Raw genomic sequence first — 17,449 nt, 5'->3', positions numbered from 1 at the left:
AATGGAAAAATTTCATATGAATAACATAAAAATTCAAACTTGGGAATTTCTTACTAGTTTGTTTTAGAGTTGATTGTTTATGAAAACAAAAAAATGTGATTGAGTTACTCATTTTGTTTGGTCAAAAATTAATAATGTTCATTAGCAAAGTTTTTTAGAAATAATTAAGTTTATATCTGAAAATTATCCCATACAAAAAGCATGCATCCTGATATATTGCTTTAATTTGTTGTTAATTCTGATAGGAGCTTTTCATTTGTCATTTTGTCTGACTGAATATATACAGCCTGTAATGCTGCTTCTACATGTGCAATGTTCCAAAGCAAACACTCTTTGATATGTATTTTTTTGTTTTAGGTCACCTGAGACAAAGTCTCATGATGACCTATTGCGATCACCTTTGTCCTGTATCATGCATCTGTAAACATTTTGACTTCTCAAAAACCCCTGAACCGATTACCTCATTATGGTAAGATTAAAATTTAAAATACTTTTCATGGATGGCAGCATTTTCAGATGCTTTACCAAAATTATGAATTTCGTGGCCCAAGAGGGGTCCATTTGATTCAGATTTCAAAAATCCAAGTTTTTCCTGGATGAAAGCATCTTATGGTGCTTTACCAAAATTGGTCTCGCATTTGTCCCACAGGAGAAGGTTACTTTTACTGTGATTTGCATGGAAAAAAATTTTTGGGCATAACATTTATTTCCCATTTGAAATAACTTTGTCAGAATTATTACTATAGGATGACAGTGTTAATGGTATGCATGTATTGACACTGGTTTACTCTCATCAAAGTCACAATTTCTTTATCATGACACTTTAAAGCAACTTACATTCAATCATTATATTCAATATTGCTTATCTCAGGTGACTGCAAGGCTGCTATGCCTCTTTTTTTTTCAAATAAGTGGGAAAAAAATCTTTTCAAACACATTAACTACCAGAAAGTCAACAAATCAGAAACATTCTAAGAATTTTGTAAATGAAAGAGCAATCTCCATGAACAGCAAGACATTAAAAAGTTAACATTGCTTTAACTCAGGGAAATAATTTCTGCATTTAATTTAGTAGAGTTTTGTTGTAATGATTGCTACATCTTGTGCAATAATAACAAATATGGTATGAAATCCACTTAAATTTTCATTAAAGTACATTTAGTAGATAAAAGTAGGGATATGGAATGAAATAAATTAGCTAATTAAGTACATACAATAGATTTTATAATTATTATTATACCATGAGCATACATTTTGGTATGTGTATTTGCAACAGCCTGTAGTAGAGACCTTTTCCATGTCAATATGTATACATCCATATGACCAGTATTTTAATACTTCAGGTAGTCCATGGCCAGTACCTGATGTGAAATTGAACATTAGTTTTGGTAGAATATTATTGTTGGCTGTTGAACCAGAAAATATATAGACAGTGTTTATCATAAAGAACATAAGCTGATGTAGGTAATTGATGTTAGAAAATTAATCTCATAATTGTGCACTACAATTTCGTCATCCATCTCTCCACACCTGCTTTTTACATATTGTATCCATATGGCATTTACACAGTACTGGAGTACTGCAGGCAGCTGAACATGTGCTAGTGGTCATCACCCATTTTAAACCAAAAATGGGATAAGATTGAATACTCAAACATGCATCTAGTCCCGGGATATATTTGGGAATGGGGGAGGTGGAGTTATTCTAAGGATGTATGGTATTTTAAACTTTGTCCAAATTGATTGATTTGTTCGAATTTTAGGAAGTAACAAGTAGTTTTTGGCAACCGTATTGAAAACAATTCTTTGATATATATATATATGAATATTTCACATTGTTCTTAACATGGTTTAAAATGATCGATGTTTACTACCAGTGGATATTTTTGAGAAATTATATATTAAAATTTAAATATAGCCATGAGAATTTATCAGATGAGAATAGAGAATATATGTATTTATTGACTTTAGGATATTTTTATTCATATATTTTACTTTCACAAAATAATCTCTCAGTCATAATTGAATCTTGTGAGTGGCATGTTTCTTGACTTATTAATTACATTTCATTCTGCAACTATTGTTGTTGATGTCCTGTGAAGCAATGCAGTTTTCATTACCAAATGGTTATTGGGGAGAATATGTAATTTCTCAAATGTTAGATATATAATTGTTTTAAGGATGTAGAGAAAGAAACCATAAACATTTTTTATCAAAATGAATCGAAGGGAGGTAACTCTTCATTGCAAAAGAAATTCTTAGACCGAATGCAAAGTTGAAAATATTAAAGATTGAAAAGACTGTCCATAAATTAATGTTGATGTAAATAATATCTGTCTTAGGTGTTATGTAAATATCATTATTATAGAAAATAATTTTATGAAAAGAAAATCTATAAAAAATAAATGCTGTGCCAACACAAATAGTATTTTTGTTGTTTTCCTTTGACTAATTGTTATCATACAAATCATTTTCATCAAAAATTGTTTAAAGTGTGCAAACATAAGTGTCTGCCAATTTCTATCACTTTTTCCTGAGAAGCACGGAGTTGGATATTGCTCAAATTTGGATGACTGGACTGTGTTTTGTGTCCTTGGCCAAGATACTTTCCCGAATTGCTTCAGCTGGCATGGATGATGTAGTGGGCCTTCTGTCTGGTGTTCATTGAGATAATTAACCAATGAGTTGATTGACCCATGTTCTAACAACCCTAGCTGTTCAAAGTTTGATAAACCTAACAATTTCCAAAGAGAAGGAAATCCGGTTATATTGATTCAAAAGATGTCCTGTGGTTGTTCAGAGCCGAGACCAGTGGGCCATTTTCCTTTTTTTTTTTTATCCCTGATAATGTATTTACCATTCAAGAATAAACCGACACATTCACAATAAATTTCACTGGCATTCATATCTGTTTTGTACTAATGAGAGAAGCAGATGAAATAAGGACATCAAACATGCTTCCTAAATTAATTTATTTAAAGCTACCAAGTCCCTAGTTTCAAATACCTAATTTTCACGAACTCGTAATTTAAAAGAATAAATATCAAAATGAAAAATGATACAAAATTGAGTTTGAAATGTAAGGATGAAGTATTAGAATTGTTGATACTAAGTTCCCTGATGACTTTATGTGTACGGATTAGCTGAAGTATATCTACCTGGTAGCAGGTTTCAGTCTGCATTAAAATAACACCGAGATGGAGTGAGGTATGGACACTACACAATAAACACTGGTCAAAATTTCTAACGTTTTGATGTAACCTAGACAATGAGAAATCTGCCTGTCATGAAAATTTGGGCTTGAAATAGCATTGTACCTATGTTAATGTGTCAAATGTGGGTGTCGTCTGTGAAGATTTCATTTCAATTCCCTCCTGGCAGCGAGCAGAAGACTAGAAAACTCATTCTTGATGCCAAGATATGATAACAGAATGGTAATTATAAGGAATAAGTCAATTTGCTCCAATTTTTTTTTTTTATAAGATATGTTGCTTGGCCAGAGGACCAATGCTGAACTTACATCTGTATTAAATGGTATCAATTCATTATGACGGCCCTCAAAGAGATGCTGGTTCTAACAAGATCAGGATACATAGACTTTGATGACCCATCTGAAAAGTCTGAACATACCAAACACCATTTTACCAAACAGTATTGAAGGACCCCTCATCTTAATAACCATTAAGTCTCGATTCTATTAGAAAGTCTAAAAAATACCAGCGTTTGAAAGGAAACATTCTTCATTGGTCTATGTTCTCTCTGTAAACCTACACAGATTAGAACCCAAATATTAATTTTGCTTAAAAAGACACATCACTACATCAAATCAATTTCAGTAAATGGCAAAATGCTTGCAACAGACTGATACATGTATTAAGAATTTAGATTAACGAAAGTCTATAACGTCTTATGTTGCAGAATTCCTGTGGTAATCACTAATAATAGGATGAGATTTAGTTACACGAAAGAAAGCGGGATGGTTATCGCAAATGTCGACGTTAATTCTATTTTATTCAAAGTGTATTCGTGTTTTCCGGGAGTAATATCAGGACCACAAATTCCATTCATATTTCATGACATAATTTTTGAATATTCATGGGATTATCAGTTATTCCTTAAACGCATGCAACTGACATGTTCACCCGAGCGTGATTTCTTACTGATAAGAGGGAGCTATCGTGTCGTTAGTCTATTGTAATTCACAGGTAGCTGCCAAGAATTCCCTACCACCTGTTGTGTATTCACCTGTATCGGGTACAAAAGTAACGCATTATGTTCAGGTGAATTCATAGGGTAAGAGTCAAATCGAGGGTGTTTACTTTACGTGTGAGCCACGTGGGACGTTCAAAATTTCAAAACAGGATGTTTATGATTTCATTACATTGATTATAACAAAAACCACCGGCAGACGGCGATAACACGAAATATTTAACATGACCTACATCAAGGTAAGTGCATGTATAATTTACTTATCACATATAAAGCAGCTTCAAAATTAATTTGATCAATGTGATCTTTGAATGTAATGCACCTCCAAGTTACATACCATACATCTTTAGTGTGTGCTCGTGTGAGCGTGTGTGTATGTGTGTGTGTGTGTTCGTGTGAGGGTGTGTGTGTGTGTGAGGGTGTGTTCGTGTGTGTGTGTGTTCGTGTGAGTGTGTGTGTGTGAGAGTGTGTGTGTGTGTGCGTGTGTGCACCAAAATGTCTAATATGTGGTGGAGGAGCAAGAGGAAATACAGGCAAGTCAATAAATATGTGAATATTTCATAAAAGACTTCCTATCGAATTTTGTCCTATCTTGGACACATAACGCAGATCTGAATTTCGGAGGAAAAAGAGAAGACCAAGAAAAAACATTCAGGAAAAAATATGCAAAAAATTCTATATAATAACCAGAAAGTTGACATGACAAACAAAAAAATGAATACGATACTCTTTAATTTCTTCTTTTTCTTTCTTTATATCATGGTGTGTACAGGTTTTCCTTGGTAGTTCCTATATATCTAGTGAAAAGTAGGATGGGCTAAGTGTCATGACTTCTCCGTTCTTGCTTATGAAAACGTCAGAAGAGGGGTTGTGACAATTTGATAATTTCTACTCGGTACACTACAGGGACATAGAAATGCAAAATTTGTTTTAATTGAAACATAATTTGATATTAAGCTGGCTGTGACAAATACATGCGCGTCTCTAACATCTTACTGATCATATGCCCAAGATGTTTGTTCAATATCCAAGTCCATGATATATCTTAATTCTTCAATCTGTACCCCGTCTTAGTTCAATTTATTTACTAACAACTTATCTGGAAAAGAAAAATAAACTTGTATTAGTTTGAATAATCTGCCTACAGTTTCTTCGCGTATTAAGTAACGTGACGGGCGAGGAAGGAATCAAACGATTTCCTAAGAAAGTATCTACATCCGGGCGATTACAAGTTGTAAAATACTTTTTCTCACAGAGAGTGGGAAGTGTAGAGTTAAGGGTGTGACAGACACGGAACTTGTCCGGAAGTTCTCTTATCTTAGTAATATCTCATGTTTATCATCATACGCCCATGATTGAGAGCAGATATTTAAAAGTTATCGCAGATATATCTTATTCGTTTTATAATCACTGGAAAAACATCCATAGTTTTCAAGAGAAACGTGAAACACACACGTGGTATCATATATCGATATGTGTCTTTAGATGGATGGTATGGGGTCTGGGTAGTTTTCAAAACAGTCTGACTAAGTGCTGTACCGTGCGAGATAGATATAATCAATCATCGGATAGGTATCCTTTTATCAGTGTACTGACACCTATGTTAAGAAACACCTGTATTAACACCTAGAGGGTCTGCGATTGGCTGAAATTTTGTGTGTCCATTGTGATGTCATAAATTATGGCGTCATCTGCAACGTGGCGTCACAAATGATAAAAATACGACGTGAAAATATCAATACAATACAATAATATTTTATTATAGTGTCACATATCATAGTTTACAATAAAATATTGCCAATCATAACGATGTCCAGCCGGATTCGGCTTAGGAGACACTGTTAACAGTTCATGTTTATCAAAATAAAATACGTATTTTACGTTATACATGTATCAGTTCAAATTACATTTTAAAAGAGAACGTCTACGCTTCATCACGAGATAATTTGGTTTTAACGAAATATATCGAGTTTCTTCGGTTTGTGAAAATAAAATTAAAATATCACCAGTTTAGATATCTAGGTGTTGTGATAAACATGACCTTACATCCGTTTGGACAGAAATCTGTACCCCCTGCTCTGTTACAATGTATATATAATACTAACAACAGTGAAAACAAACAAGCTTTGATACAGTGATTATGAAAATTGTATTCCAAAGGACATACATCATTTGCTATTATACAAAATGGACCCCAACCAATTTTATCATGATTATTTAGATGTAATAAGAATGAACTTGTGACGTAAACAGAAATATATCACTTAATATAGGATATACGTCACGTGATATATACTGTGACGTAACGTAATTAGATTAAATACATCATTGACATCTGCATGTTTAAAAATAATATTGTTTTATCGCAAATACTATAATAAACTGTCAAATAATTTCTTTACATATTTCCTACAGAAATGTCACTTTATTCGTGTGACTATCAATATGAATATGGCTTTTCACAAATTTTATATATGATATATAAAACACTAACTATCTGTACATAGTAACAAACGGAAATACCGACATGTTAACAGAATCTTGATTCAGACATAAATTCGACGAAACAATAGCAAAATAAGAGTGTAAAGGAGAATAAAGAGCTCCGGAAGGGCAAACGTTTTTTGCTTGTTCGACGACATCCGCCATCTGTAAATATTGGTACATCATTTAATTAATTTAGGCCTATTTCAGATGTGGACGTCTTTCTTTGTACACACACACACACACATATATATATATATACAGGTTTTTTCTGCGCTGTGGAACAATAATTGTAAACTCTTGTTGTTGTCACTGATTAAAACAAGTAAACATTATCTGGTTTAAAATCAAATTAAATAAATCAACTCATATGTCCATATATGTGTATACACACGTTAAAAGATGCGCTAGATAATACACTGTATGACCATGTTCCTTTTGAATTGATCGAATTGCAGTTGATGAGTCTTATCAGCTTTTTAACTGTGAGCATTTTTCATAAAAGTTGCATAAAATACACAGCTTTCGCAAAATGACACGGTTGTTAATTGCTAATTAAATATTGGAATGTCATAATTGTAAAGAACCTAGAAATACTTCACAGAACCTTTATTCAAATATTCCCATCAAAATACCCGAAAGTTGACTATACTTGAAAAACTGGCGTCTGCCTGAACCGTAACAAAGGCAATCCAGGGAGGTAAATGGATCAGCCTAGTAGGGCCATACCACACGGAATGGCGGAGAGTGTTGTGTAGTGGTTCTTAGTACAGGAGTTCTCATGGTGATGTCAAAATGCAGCCCCCGCCTAGAAAGGTATACAATGGATTTCACTAGTATACCCAAGTTTGGTTTCTTTTGCAAAATATTAGGATTTTATGAAGTGATGTCTATCGAGAGTTGTGGTTTTATTTTCAGGTAAAGCACACGACAGCACTGAAGAATATTCATTCTGAACAGGTGGCCAAGCTCCAAGCGAAACATCAACAGGAATGTGACTTATTGGAAGATATCAGGTAAGAGTTTAGGATATTCCCGGGGGGTTGGGAACTAGCACGTAAGTTAGATTCTTTATGATTCGGTATCAAATGTCCAGTTTGGGCCGTTGAAGATCGATAACAACCCTTTCGGAGCCTCCCTCCGTTATCAATACACATTCAGCTACCACGTTGTTTGTTGACAGCACAGAATTCACGCCCCCCGTTGTAACATATAGGGGTTAGTTCCCGGGACACACGTCTCCACCGTGGGGTCAACAGATCCCTGCTGTCCGGTTCTATCTATCTACAGGGAAAATGACGACGCTACATAAACAATAACAAAAGACAGCTTTTGCCCAGTACTTCGTAAACGTCATTAGCAATAAAATTGATAACTATATCTAATTGCTAAATGCAGCATATACTTGTTTTTAGTTATATTAAAAGCATTTTAGCCAAAGGTGTGGGTGGTGCAGTGATTTTTTTCAATTATTCGCACATTATGTAAATCATATCAAACAAACCTACAATAATGATACAGGTTTGTGCAATCACATATGTTTGTGTATTATGCAATGTTTTTTTAACGCATGTTCAAGATTTATTGTGATTAAGTAGAGCCTGAGTCATAACACTATTACACATTCATAGTTCGAGGATATTTCAAACAAATTAAACATGTATATATTGTAAGCATGTAAGTGTGATTATTTATAAGTAAACCACTTGTATATTTGTCTGTGTAATGTATCATAGATCAAATGTTGTGTGTTGTCTGCACTATTTCAGTTCTCACTGAAACAACATTATATATCTGTTAGCAAGCAGGTTTTAAATCTAAAATACACTTTTTGTTTTGTGCATGTACTGTAAAGGTTTGTTACGCTGTCATAGAGCCATGGTTATAATTTTAAATGAAAAGATTTTTGTGAAAAAGATTTTTTGGCTTGTTTTAAATTGAAAACAAGACTGTTTCATGTAGACAAAGATTAAGTTATTCCCCAAAATTTGGATAAATATCGATAATTTTCCAAATTTTGAAGAAAATAGAACTTTTACTAATATTTGAAGGCGGATTTCTGCTGTAACTTAACCTTTAAATAATAAAATACAGATGTTTATGGGGGTATTCTGCTTTCTGAAGCACGAATAAAAAATCTGAGTTTGCCTGATGGTATTATTCTTATATAAGAAAATTATTTATTTTTATCACTAGTTAAAGTGCTAAAAGAAAGTTTTACTCAAAAGTTAAATAACTGGAACATATATTAGATATTTTATAACATATAGTAGATATTTTATAACATAAAGTAGATATTTTATAACATATAGTATAACATATAGTAGATATTTTATAACATATATTTGATATTTTATAACATATAGTAGATATTTTATAACATAAAGTAGATATTTTATAACATAAAGTAGATATTTTATAACATAAAGTAGATATTTTATAACATATAGTAGATATTTTATAACATATAGTAGATATTTTATAACATATAGTAGATATTTTATAACATATAGTAGATATTTCATAACATATAGTAGATATTTTATAACATATAGTAGATATTTTATAACATAAAGTAGATATTTTATAACATATAGTAGATATTTTATAACATATAGTAGATATTTTATAACATATAGTAGATATTTTATAACATATAGTAGATATTTTATAACATATAGTAGATATTTTATAACATATAGTAGATATTTTATAACATATAGTAGATATTTTATAACATATAGTAGATATTTTATAACATATAGTAGATATTTTATAACATATAGTAGATATTTTATATAGTAGTGAGGAGCATATTTTATATAGTAGATATTTTATAACATATAGTAGATATTTTATAACATATAGTAGATATTTTATAACATAAAGTAGATATTTTATAACATATAGTAGATATTTTATAACATATAGTAGAATAACATATAGTAGATATTTTATAACATATAGTAGATATTTTATAACATATAGTAGAATAACATATAGTAGATATTTTATAACATATAGTAGATATTTTATAACATATAGTAGAATAACATAAAGTAGATATTTTATAACATATAGTAGATATTTTATAACATATAGTAGAATAACATATAGTAGATATTTTATAACATATAGTAGATATTTTATAACATATAGTAGAATAACATATAGTAGATATTTTATAACATAAAGTAGATATTTTATAACATATATTTTATAACATAAAGTAGATATTTTATAACATAAAGTAGATATTTTATAACATATAGTAGATATTTTATAACATATAGTAGATATTTTATAACATAAAGTAGATATTTTATAACATATAGTAGATATTTTATAACATATAGTAGATATTTTATAACATAAAGTAGATATTTTATAACATATAGTAGATATTTTATAACATAAAGTAGATATTTTATAACATATAGTAGATATTTTATAACATATAGTAGATATTTCATAACATAAAGTAGATATTTTATAACATAAAGTAGATATTTTATAACATATAGTAGATATTTTATAACTTATAGTAGATATTTTATGACTTATATTGATGTGTCAAATACAAATGGTAGGAATTTCATTAATTTAAAACATTTAAAACATTGATTTTAAACACCAGTATCAAAAAAAGAAAAGTAAGTGTTGATTAGTGCAGATTGTTTTCATACCTGTATTTACCTGTGACCTAGTTTAAATTCCTCTTAGTTACCAGTGTGAACTAGCAAAGTATTGTGACATGTGACCTCTGCTAGACAGACATTTGTGAAGAGCATGATTCTGTGTGAGGTCAAATTACATATAATTACATGAGGTTGAGGAGTGTAGAAGGTGCTGTCACATTTTCAGATGTCGGTGAAGCAGGGGAAGATATAGTGAAATAGGTAGAAGGGTGAAGGGAGTAGGAAAAGAAATGGATGGGGGGGGGGGGTGAAATGTTAGGATAATAATGAAGCTAGACAGGGAGTAATGAAGTTTGACAGGGTCAGAATCGAACTAGAAAATAATGATGAATTTGGGATTGACCATAGAATAGGAAAGGAATTGGTAAGCACAATAAAAGGTTAAGTGAAACTGCAACTATGAGACCAGATAGTAAAGGTAGAATGTTGATACCAGTAGGGAAGAATAAGTCTGGTCAGGATGATGAAGCATGGAGTGGGCAGTATAGCCAGACTGAACTGAACTGGACTGAAATAGAAGGAGGGGCAGTAGAGCCAGAGGGGACAATGAAATAAGGACTGAAGTAAGAAGGAGGGGTGGTATAGCAAGAGGGGACAATGAAATAAGGACTGAAGCTAGAAGGAGGGGCAGTATAGCTAGAGGGGACAATGAAATAAGGACTGAAACTAGAAGGAGGGGCAGTATATCCAGAGGGGACAATGACATAAGGATTGAAACTAGAAGGAGGGGTGGTATAGCAAGAGGGGACAATGAAATAAGGACTGAAGCTAGGAGGGGCGGTAGAGCCAGAGGGGACAATGAAATAAGGACTGAAGTAAGAAGGAGGGGTAGTATAGCAAGAGGGGACAATGAAATAAGGACTGAAGCTAGAAGGAGGGGCAGTATAGCCAGAGGGGACAATGAAATAAGGATTGAAACTAGAAGGAGGGGTGGTATAGCCAGAGTGGAGAATGAAATAAGGATTGAAACTAGAAGGAGGGGCAGTAGAGCCAGAGGGGACAATGAAATAAGGACTGAAGTAAGAAGGAGGGGTGGTATAGCAAGAGGGGACAATGAAATAAGGACTGAAGCTAGAAGGAGGGGCAGTATAGCTAGAGGGGACAATGACATAAGGATTGAAACTAGGAGGAGGGGTGGTATAGCAAGAGGGGACAATGAAATAAGGACTGAAGCTAGAAGGAGGGGCAGTAGAGCCAGAGGGGACAATGAAATAAGGACTGAAACTAGAAGGAGGGGCAGTATAGCTAGAGGGGACAATGAAATAAGGATTGAAACTAGAAGGAGGGGTGGTATAGCCAGAGTGGACAATGAAATAAGGATTGAAGCTAGAAGGAGGGGTGGTATAGCCAGAAGAGACAATGAAATAAGGACTGAAGTAAGAAGGAGGGGTGGTATAGCAAGAGGGGACAATGAAATAAGGACTGAAACTAGAAGGAGGGGCAGTATAGCCAGAGGGGACAATGAAATAAAGACTGAAACTAGAAGGAGGGGTGGTATAGCCAGAGCGGACAATGAAATAAGGATTGAAGCTAGAAGGAGGGGTGGTATAGCCAGAGTGGACAATGAAATAAGGACTGAAGTAAGAAGGAGGGGTGGTATAGCAAGAGGGGACAATGAAATAAGGACTGAAGCTAGAAGGAGGGGTGGTATAACAAGAGGGGACAATGAAATAAGGACTGAAGCTAGAAGGAGGGGCAGTATAGCTAGAGGAGACAATGACATAAGGATTGAAACTAGGAGGAGGGGTGGTATAGCAAGAGGGGACAATGAAATAAAGACTGAAGCTAGATGGAGGGGCAGTAGAGCCAGAGGGGACAATGAAATAAGGACTGAAGTAAGAAGGAGGGGTGGTATAGCAAGAGGGGACAATGAAATAAGGACTGAAACTAGAAGGAGGGGCAGTATAGCCAGAGGGGACAATGACATAAGGACTGAAGTAAGAAGGAGGGGTGGTATAGCAAGAGGGGACAATGAAATAAGGACTGAAGCTAGAAGGAGGGGTGGTATAGCCAGAGGGGACAATGAAATAAGGACTGAAGTAAGAAGGAGGGGTGGTATAGCAAGAGGGGACAATGAAATAAGGACTGAAACTAGAAGGAGGGGCAGTATAGCCAGAGGGGACAATGGAATAAGGATTGAAACTAGAAGGAGGGGTGGTATAGCCAGAGTGGACAATGAAATAAGGACTGAAGCTAGAAGGAGGGGCAGTATAATCAGAAGAGACAATGAAATAAGGACTGAAATAGAAGGAAGTGTAAAGTAGGAATGGTAAAGTTGGGAGTGTAAGAGGAGGTGCTAAATTAAGAACAATAAAGCTGGGAGATGATGTGACTTAAGACCAGCAAAGCCACAAGGGAGCTGTGAATTAAGTAAGGTGAAGCTGGGAGGCAGTAAACTGAAAAAGATGAAGATGGGCCAAAGTTCTTGATCATAAGTTGTTTTAGAATGTATTTAAAACAATCTTTCATGTTTACTTAGATTAATTTACAAGGCAGTACATGTACTACACATCATATTCCATGTACCATCACCAATAACAGAGAAGCATGTTTGATAATGTCTGTGAACAGTGAATTTTCTAGTATTAAATATTGATGACCACAAGACTGGGAAAACAATTGGTGTTCCAGTATGCCGAATTAGGAACCACACGTCTGCAAGACTGACTCTTGAAAAAGTTATTACATAAAAGTACACAACTACAGTAGTAAACATGATCGCAATGAAGCATTGAAACAGATTTTACAAATTGATTAAGATTTAATTTATGCCTACCAAAATATATCTATGTGTAAATATTTCTTAAACTTTAAAGGTAAAATGGGTCAGGTTAACTTACAGGAAGATTTACTTAAAGGATAAGACCTTTTTCTCAGAATATTTGTCAATAAAAATGTAGATCAGTTTGACCTTGGGTAGTGTATAGGTGTCTTGACCTTGGAAGTGAAGTGTCACTTTCATGTTTGACTCAAGGTTAAAGCTATCTTACCTGGACAGTGGTATATAACATTATATAAAATCATTACGAGAAGTGTGATACCTGTGACACCTGTAGGCCATATTACATCACACTTAGACTAGGTGGTCTAAAAATGATATTTCATGGATAATTTAGACAGGAAGTTTTACTGGACTAAAAGTCTTGATGGTAGAATGGCATTAATTTACACAATTTGGGGATGAGATAAAATCTGATTTTGAAATAGGGGTTTATTAGGAGAGAGATGGATGTTGTCTTTCAAAAGGGACCTTTTTATAGAGTCACTATGGTAGACTATATCTTGTTGGAATCCCAAGTATCCTTTGTATATTTTAATTGATTTATGTTCAAACTTTAATTATTTTCTGCGAAGATTTTCAAAAACTATGATGGATGATGAAATTTCATTTCAATGAGATTTATTTTCATTGCCAATGTCTGAGGAAGTTATGGTATAATTAAGACATAATTCTGAGGTGAAGAGGTTGTTTAGTACTGGAGGAAAGGATAATTGCTGGGTTGGTAACCTGTGGATCCCAGAGTAATTATCTTGGAAGCTTTGGACGGGGGATTTAGTTTCATGCCAGGAAATTTATCATTGACTTTCAACACAAACCCAGGATTTGCTCTCTGGGAATTATCTGAAATGAAAAAGCCAATGGTACAAGTTCACTATGATATCACTGACATTTTAAAGGAATAGATTGAAACCCCCAGAAACTGCTAATCTGATTGAATTATTGTAAGGAGTGAGCTGTAAAACTTTTTAAACCACCTAGAACTGTTAATATAACCTGAATAAGGCTTTCTGTTAACATTGTAGAACTGTTACTAGGATAACCTTTCTAAATTTAAACCTAATGAAACTGAAAAATTGAATCAGACTTTTTTGTAATATCATTGAATTAAGGTTGGGATGTATTGAAGAGCTGCTTGACTTTAGCCTTCCTGAACTATAATGAAGTATTTGGAAAAGGTTGCTTGATTTATCTGACTTTAGGTTTTTTTTGTACTAATGTAGGGATAAAGTTATTGGATTCAAACCTTCTGGAATTTCTATCTGGTTCTTCCTGGTTTTAGGGGATATTATTGAACAATTACAGGGATGAAACTGCTTGATGTAAGCCTCTTGGAACTGCCAGCCACAGTCGGGCTTTCCTATGTGATCAAGAGTCCTTAAACAAACCTATCTCAGACATCTTAGTACTGGTCATTGATTTGTCTTACGTAGACAAATACGGTTAAAGGTCAGAGCACTAACTTGTTTTCATCCAATTTGAATCATCAGCTAATGAGATCTGTTAGTTACTTGTTTCGGTAATTTCTGTTTTAATTCTAAAGTTTGACGGAATCAATTAAAAAAATGTTAATTTAATTCTCAAAGGATGTTTAATTCAAAAACATTTTTTTTGTGAAATCCAACAGAGAAGGAAAATATTTCTCCAGGCAGCAATTGTATAAACTGCAGTAAATGAACTTAATTTGGCGTAATCAATTTTTACAGCATTATGATTTTTCAGCAAATTAGGGCAATGCTGAAATTTTGTATCCACAGTAATCACTTTATAAGCATCTTAAAGAAAATGCAATTAGTGGAATCTTATTTCTGTGCAATACTCTCCATGTGAAAGTGCTAAACTTAGATTATCACTGAAATATGTAGGGTTGTAGTAAATGTTCTCACTGTTTGATCAGCCATTGTTTTTGGCTGTAATAACTTTTATATACCCTAAAATCATTAGCTTTCATGAGTTTTTCATTTACTATATTTTTAGGAACTTTTATCCTGAAAATTTTATGTCCACAAATGATTAAACTCTTCAATATTTGACATATAGTTTCAGTTTGAGTTGATTTGTAAAGTACTCTTTATGGACAAATCTGAGTGCCCATGGAACAATTTTTTTTAAAACCAGGGAATTTGTGTTCCACAAAAATTCATGATTTCCCAGAAATGGATATAGGAGTAATAGTTTCTTTCATGCTGTTAAAACCTTTCTTAAGTAAGTCCCTTGCAGAAGCCATTAGTTTAACAAGCTGTTGTTTACACTATAAAACTGTTTCTCCTGGTGGTTGCTTTGTTCTGATCTAGGGATCATCAACCTCCATCAATTAAAGTATCACCCGCAGAGTGTGTATCTGATGTGTTTAATTTTCTCTACATTAACCGACACATGCTGCAGCAAATTGTGAAAATAAAAGTTCTAAATACTATTCCCTCTTGTTTACATAAAAGAGGCTTAGGTCGGGAAGAGATTACTGCATCACATGTCTTTGGTACAGAAATATCTTGCTCCCCCCTCCTCCTGTGTTTTTAGAACTTTCAATTTGATTGCAGATAAAGTATTTATGTATAGATAGTTTCTTGGCGTCTGCAGTCAGTATTTTTATTAATGTGGAAAGTACACAATATCTTTCTATACTCAGTTCATCTGCTTCAGGTATTGCATGCAATATGCTGAATTCTGATTGGTTGACATGTGCGAGTGATGATGATAGGTCTACTTTTACGGATAATTTCCACAAGCATCTGTTTGTTTTAATACAGTATTGTTTATGAGTTTCTGTGCTAGGATGCAGGAATGGTTCGTTTTAACCTATTATTAAGGTTCAGTGAAGAAACATTCAATCTTGGGATTCCCATTTGGAAATCTGGGTATTTGAATAACTTTGCTAGCAAATCGATTTAATGCCTATTGTCTGGAAAAGAAGGTATTTTAACAGTACCCTGACTCAAATGAATGATTAAAAGAATTTTACTCCATGAGGAAATTTCATGAGAGTAATACTGTATTTACTGTAATTAACACCCAGGGCATCTAAAGAACTGGTTACAAACAAAACCTTTGGACAAGATTGTCTGTTCTTATAACTTAAGGAAGTAGAATCCCCAGCCATTATGACTGAATTTTTTACAATTCTTATTTCAACTTCACATTTTTCAGATCATGAAATGATTGATGGCAATTTGGTTTATTCTTTCAGTTTGGTAAAGTCTGAGAGATCTTTCATTTCATTATTGATATATATCACAGAACTAGTAAAATGGGTGATAGTAATGCCTGCAAACATTTGCTGCACAAAATCCACCCTAAAATTGGTGAAATTTTGAGAGAAGGACATCAATATTCATTCTCTTGTTTATGTGAGTGTCATCTTTGTCAAAAACAGAAATAAGGCAGAGGAAATGTGGGTATTGATGTAATACTCTTACATTGGAAATCAAAGTACTTTTCTTTTGATATGTCCTTGAGCTAAGAAGCCTGCTGCCTGTGGCAGGATCAAAGTATGCAGGATTTCCTGCTGGCAGCACATTCGTATTTAAATGTAAGTAATAGAGTAATTTGGAAGTTGTTTTACAACTAGTAGGGGTTTATATAATTTCATTACCTCTGCTGGAAGCAGGGAGAAGGGGTGGGGACAGACTCTAATTATGGCAAATACAGTACTGAGGTTTCAGTTCCAGTAAAGCAATAAGTGTATAAGTCACCACGTAGTATAACTTAGTCACTAGAATATGTGGTACTAATTTTAGGTGAATATCATTGTACTGTTATATCACAGGTAACTTAATCAAATAGAAAGACATTGTTTGAAGTATTTTTTCTGTTTTTTTTTTTATGCTCCACTCATTTATGGTGATGTATAGAGTGTTACAGCATGTCTGTCCTTCGACTTCATAATCAGTGTAATATCTTGAGAACTTGTCGACAGATTTGGTTCATATTTATCATCATTGTGTTGTAACAGCAAGCTCTACATCTGATCGAATGCTGGGTTGGAAGAGGAACAGCTATGTTTTATAGACACTGTCTAGTTTTTATGCCAGTTTAGTATCTTCCCTCTGCATTTATAAATCTAGCTTTTTCCTTAATATTTATGAAAAAAAATCCCAGAATAAAATCTCAACATTAGATGAAATAAAACATTGATGAATGATTGTGTCCTTAATGGTGTTTAGACAATAGATAGTCCTTTGATATGTTGTATAAATTCTTCATCGAAGACACACACAATGTATTTTTCCCAATCTTATCCCCCTAGGGCCCATTCCCAAAATAGTACAAATAAAATCTGA

General features: G+C 33.4%; 1 protein-coding gene across 3 annotated transcripts in view; it reads left to right on the top strand.

Annotated features, from left to right (window-relative positions):
* The first annotated feature begins 7,462 nt into the window (after positions 1 to 7,462).
* The window catches only part of LOC132562695 (F-BAR and double SH3 domains protein 2-like), an 82,193-nt gene continuing 72,206 nt past the window's right edge, over positions 7,463 to 17,449 (top strand). For all 3 annotated transcript variants that reach the window (XM_060227462.1, XM_060227453.1, XM_060227469.1), the window contains exons 1-2: positions 7,463 to 7,508; positions 7,611 to 7,708. In XM_060227462.1, the coding sequence (XP_060083445.1) occupies positions 7,488 to 7,508; positions 7,611 to 7,708 (119 nt within the window). In that variant the 5' untranslated portion in view covers positions 7,463 to 7,487. The remainder of the gene's footprint in view (positions 7,509 to 7,610; positions 7,709 to 17,449) is intronic.

Source organism: Ylistrum balloti, unplaced genomic scaffold, assembly GCF_031769215.1.
Source record: "Ylistrum balloti isolate Yb309-2 unplaced genomic scaffold, AGI_CSIRO_Ybal_v1 Utg369672, whole genome shotgun sequence".
Classification (NCBI taxonomy): domain Eukaryota; kingdom Metazoa; phylum Mollusca; class Bivalvia; order Pectinida; family Pectinidae; genus Ylistrum; species Ylistrum balloti.
Note: the sequence above shows the minus strand (reverse complement) of the source record. Positions and strands in the feature narration are given on the sequence as shown.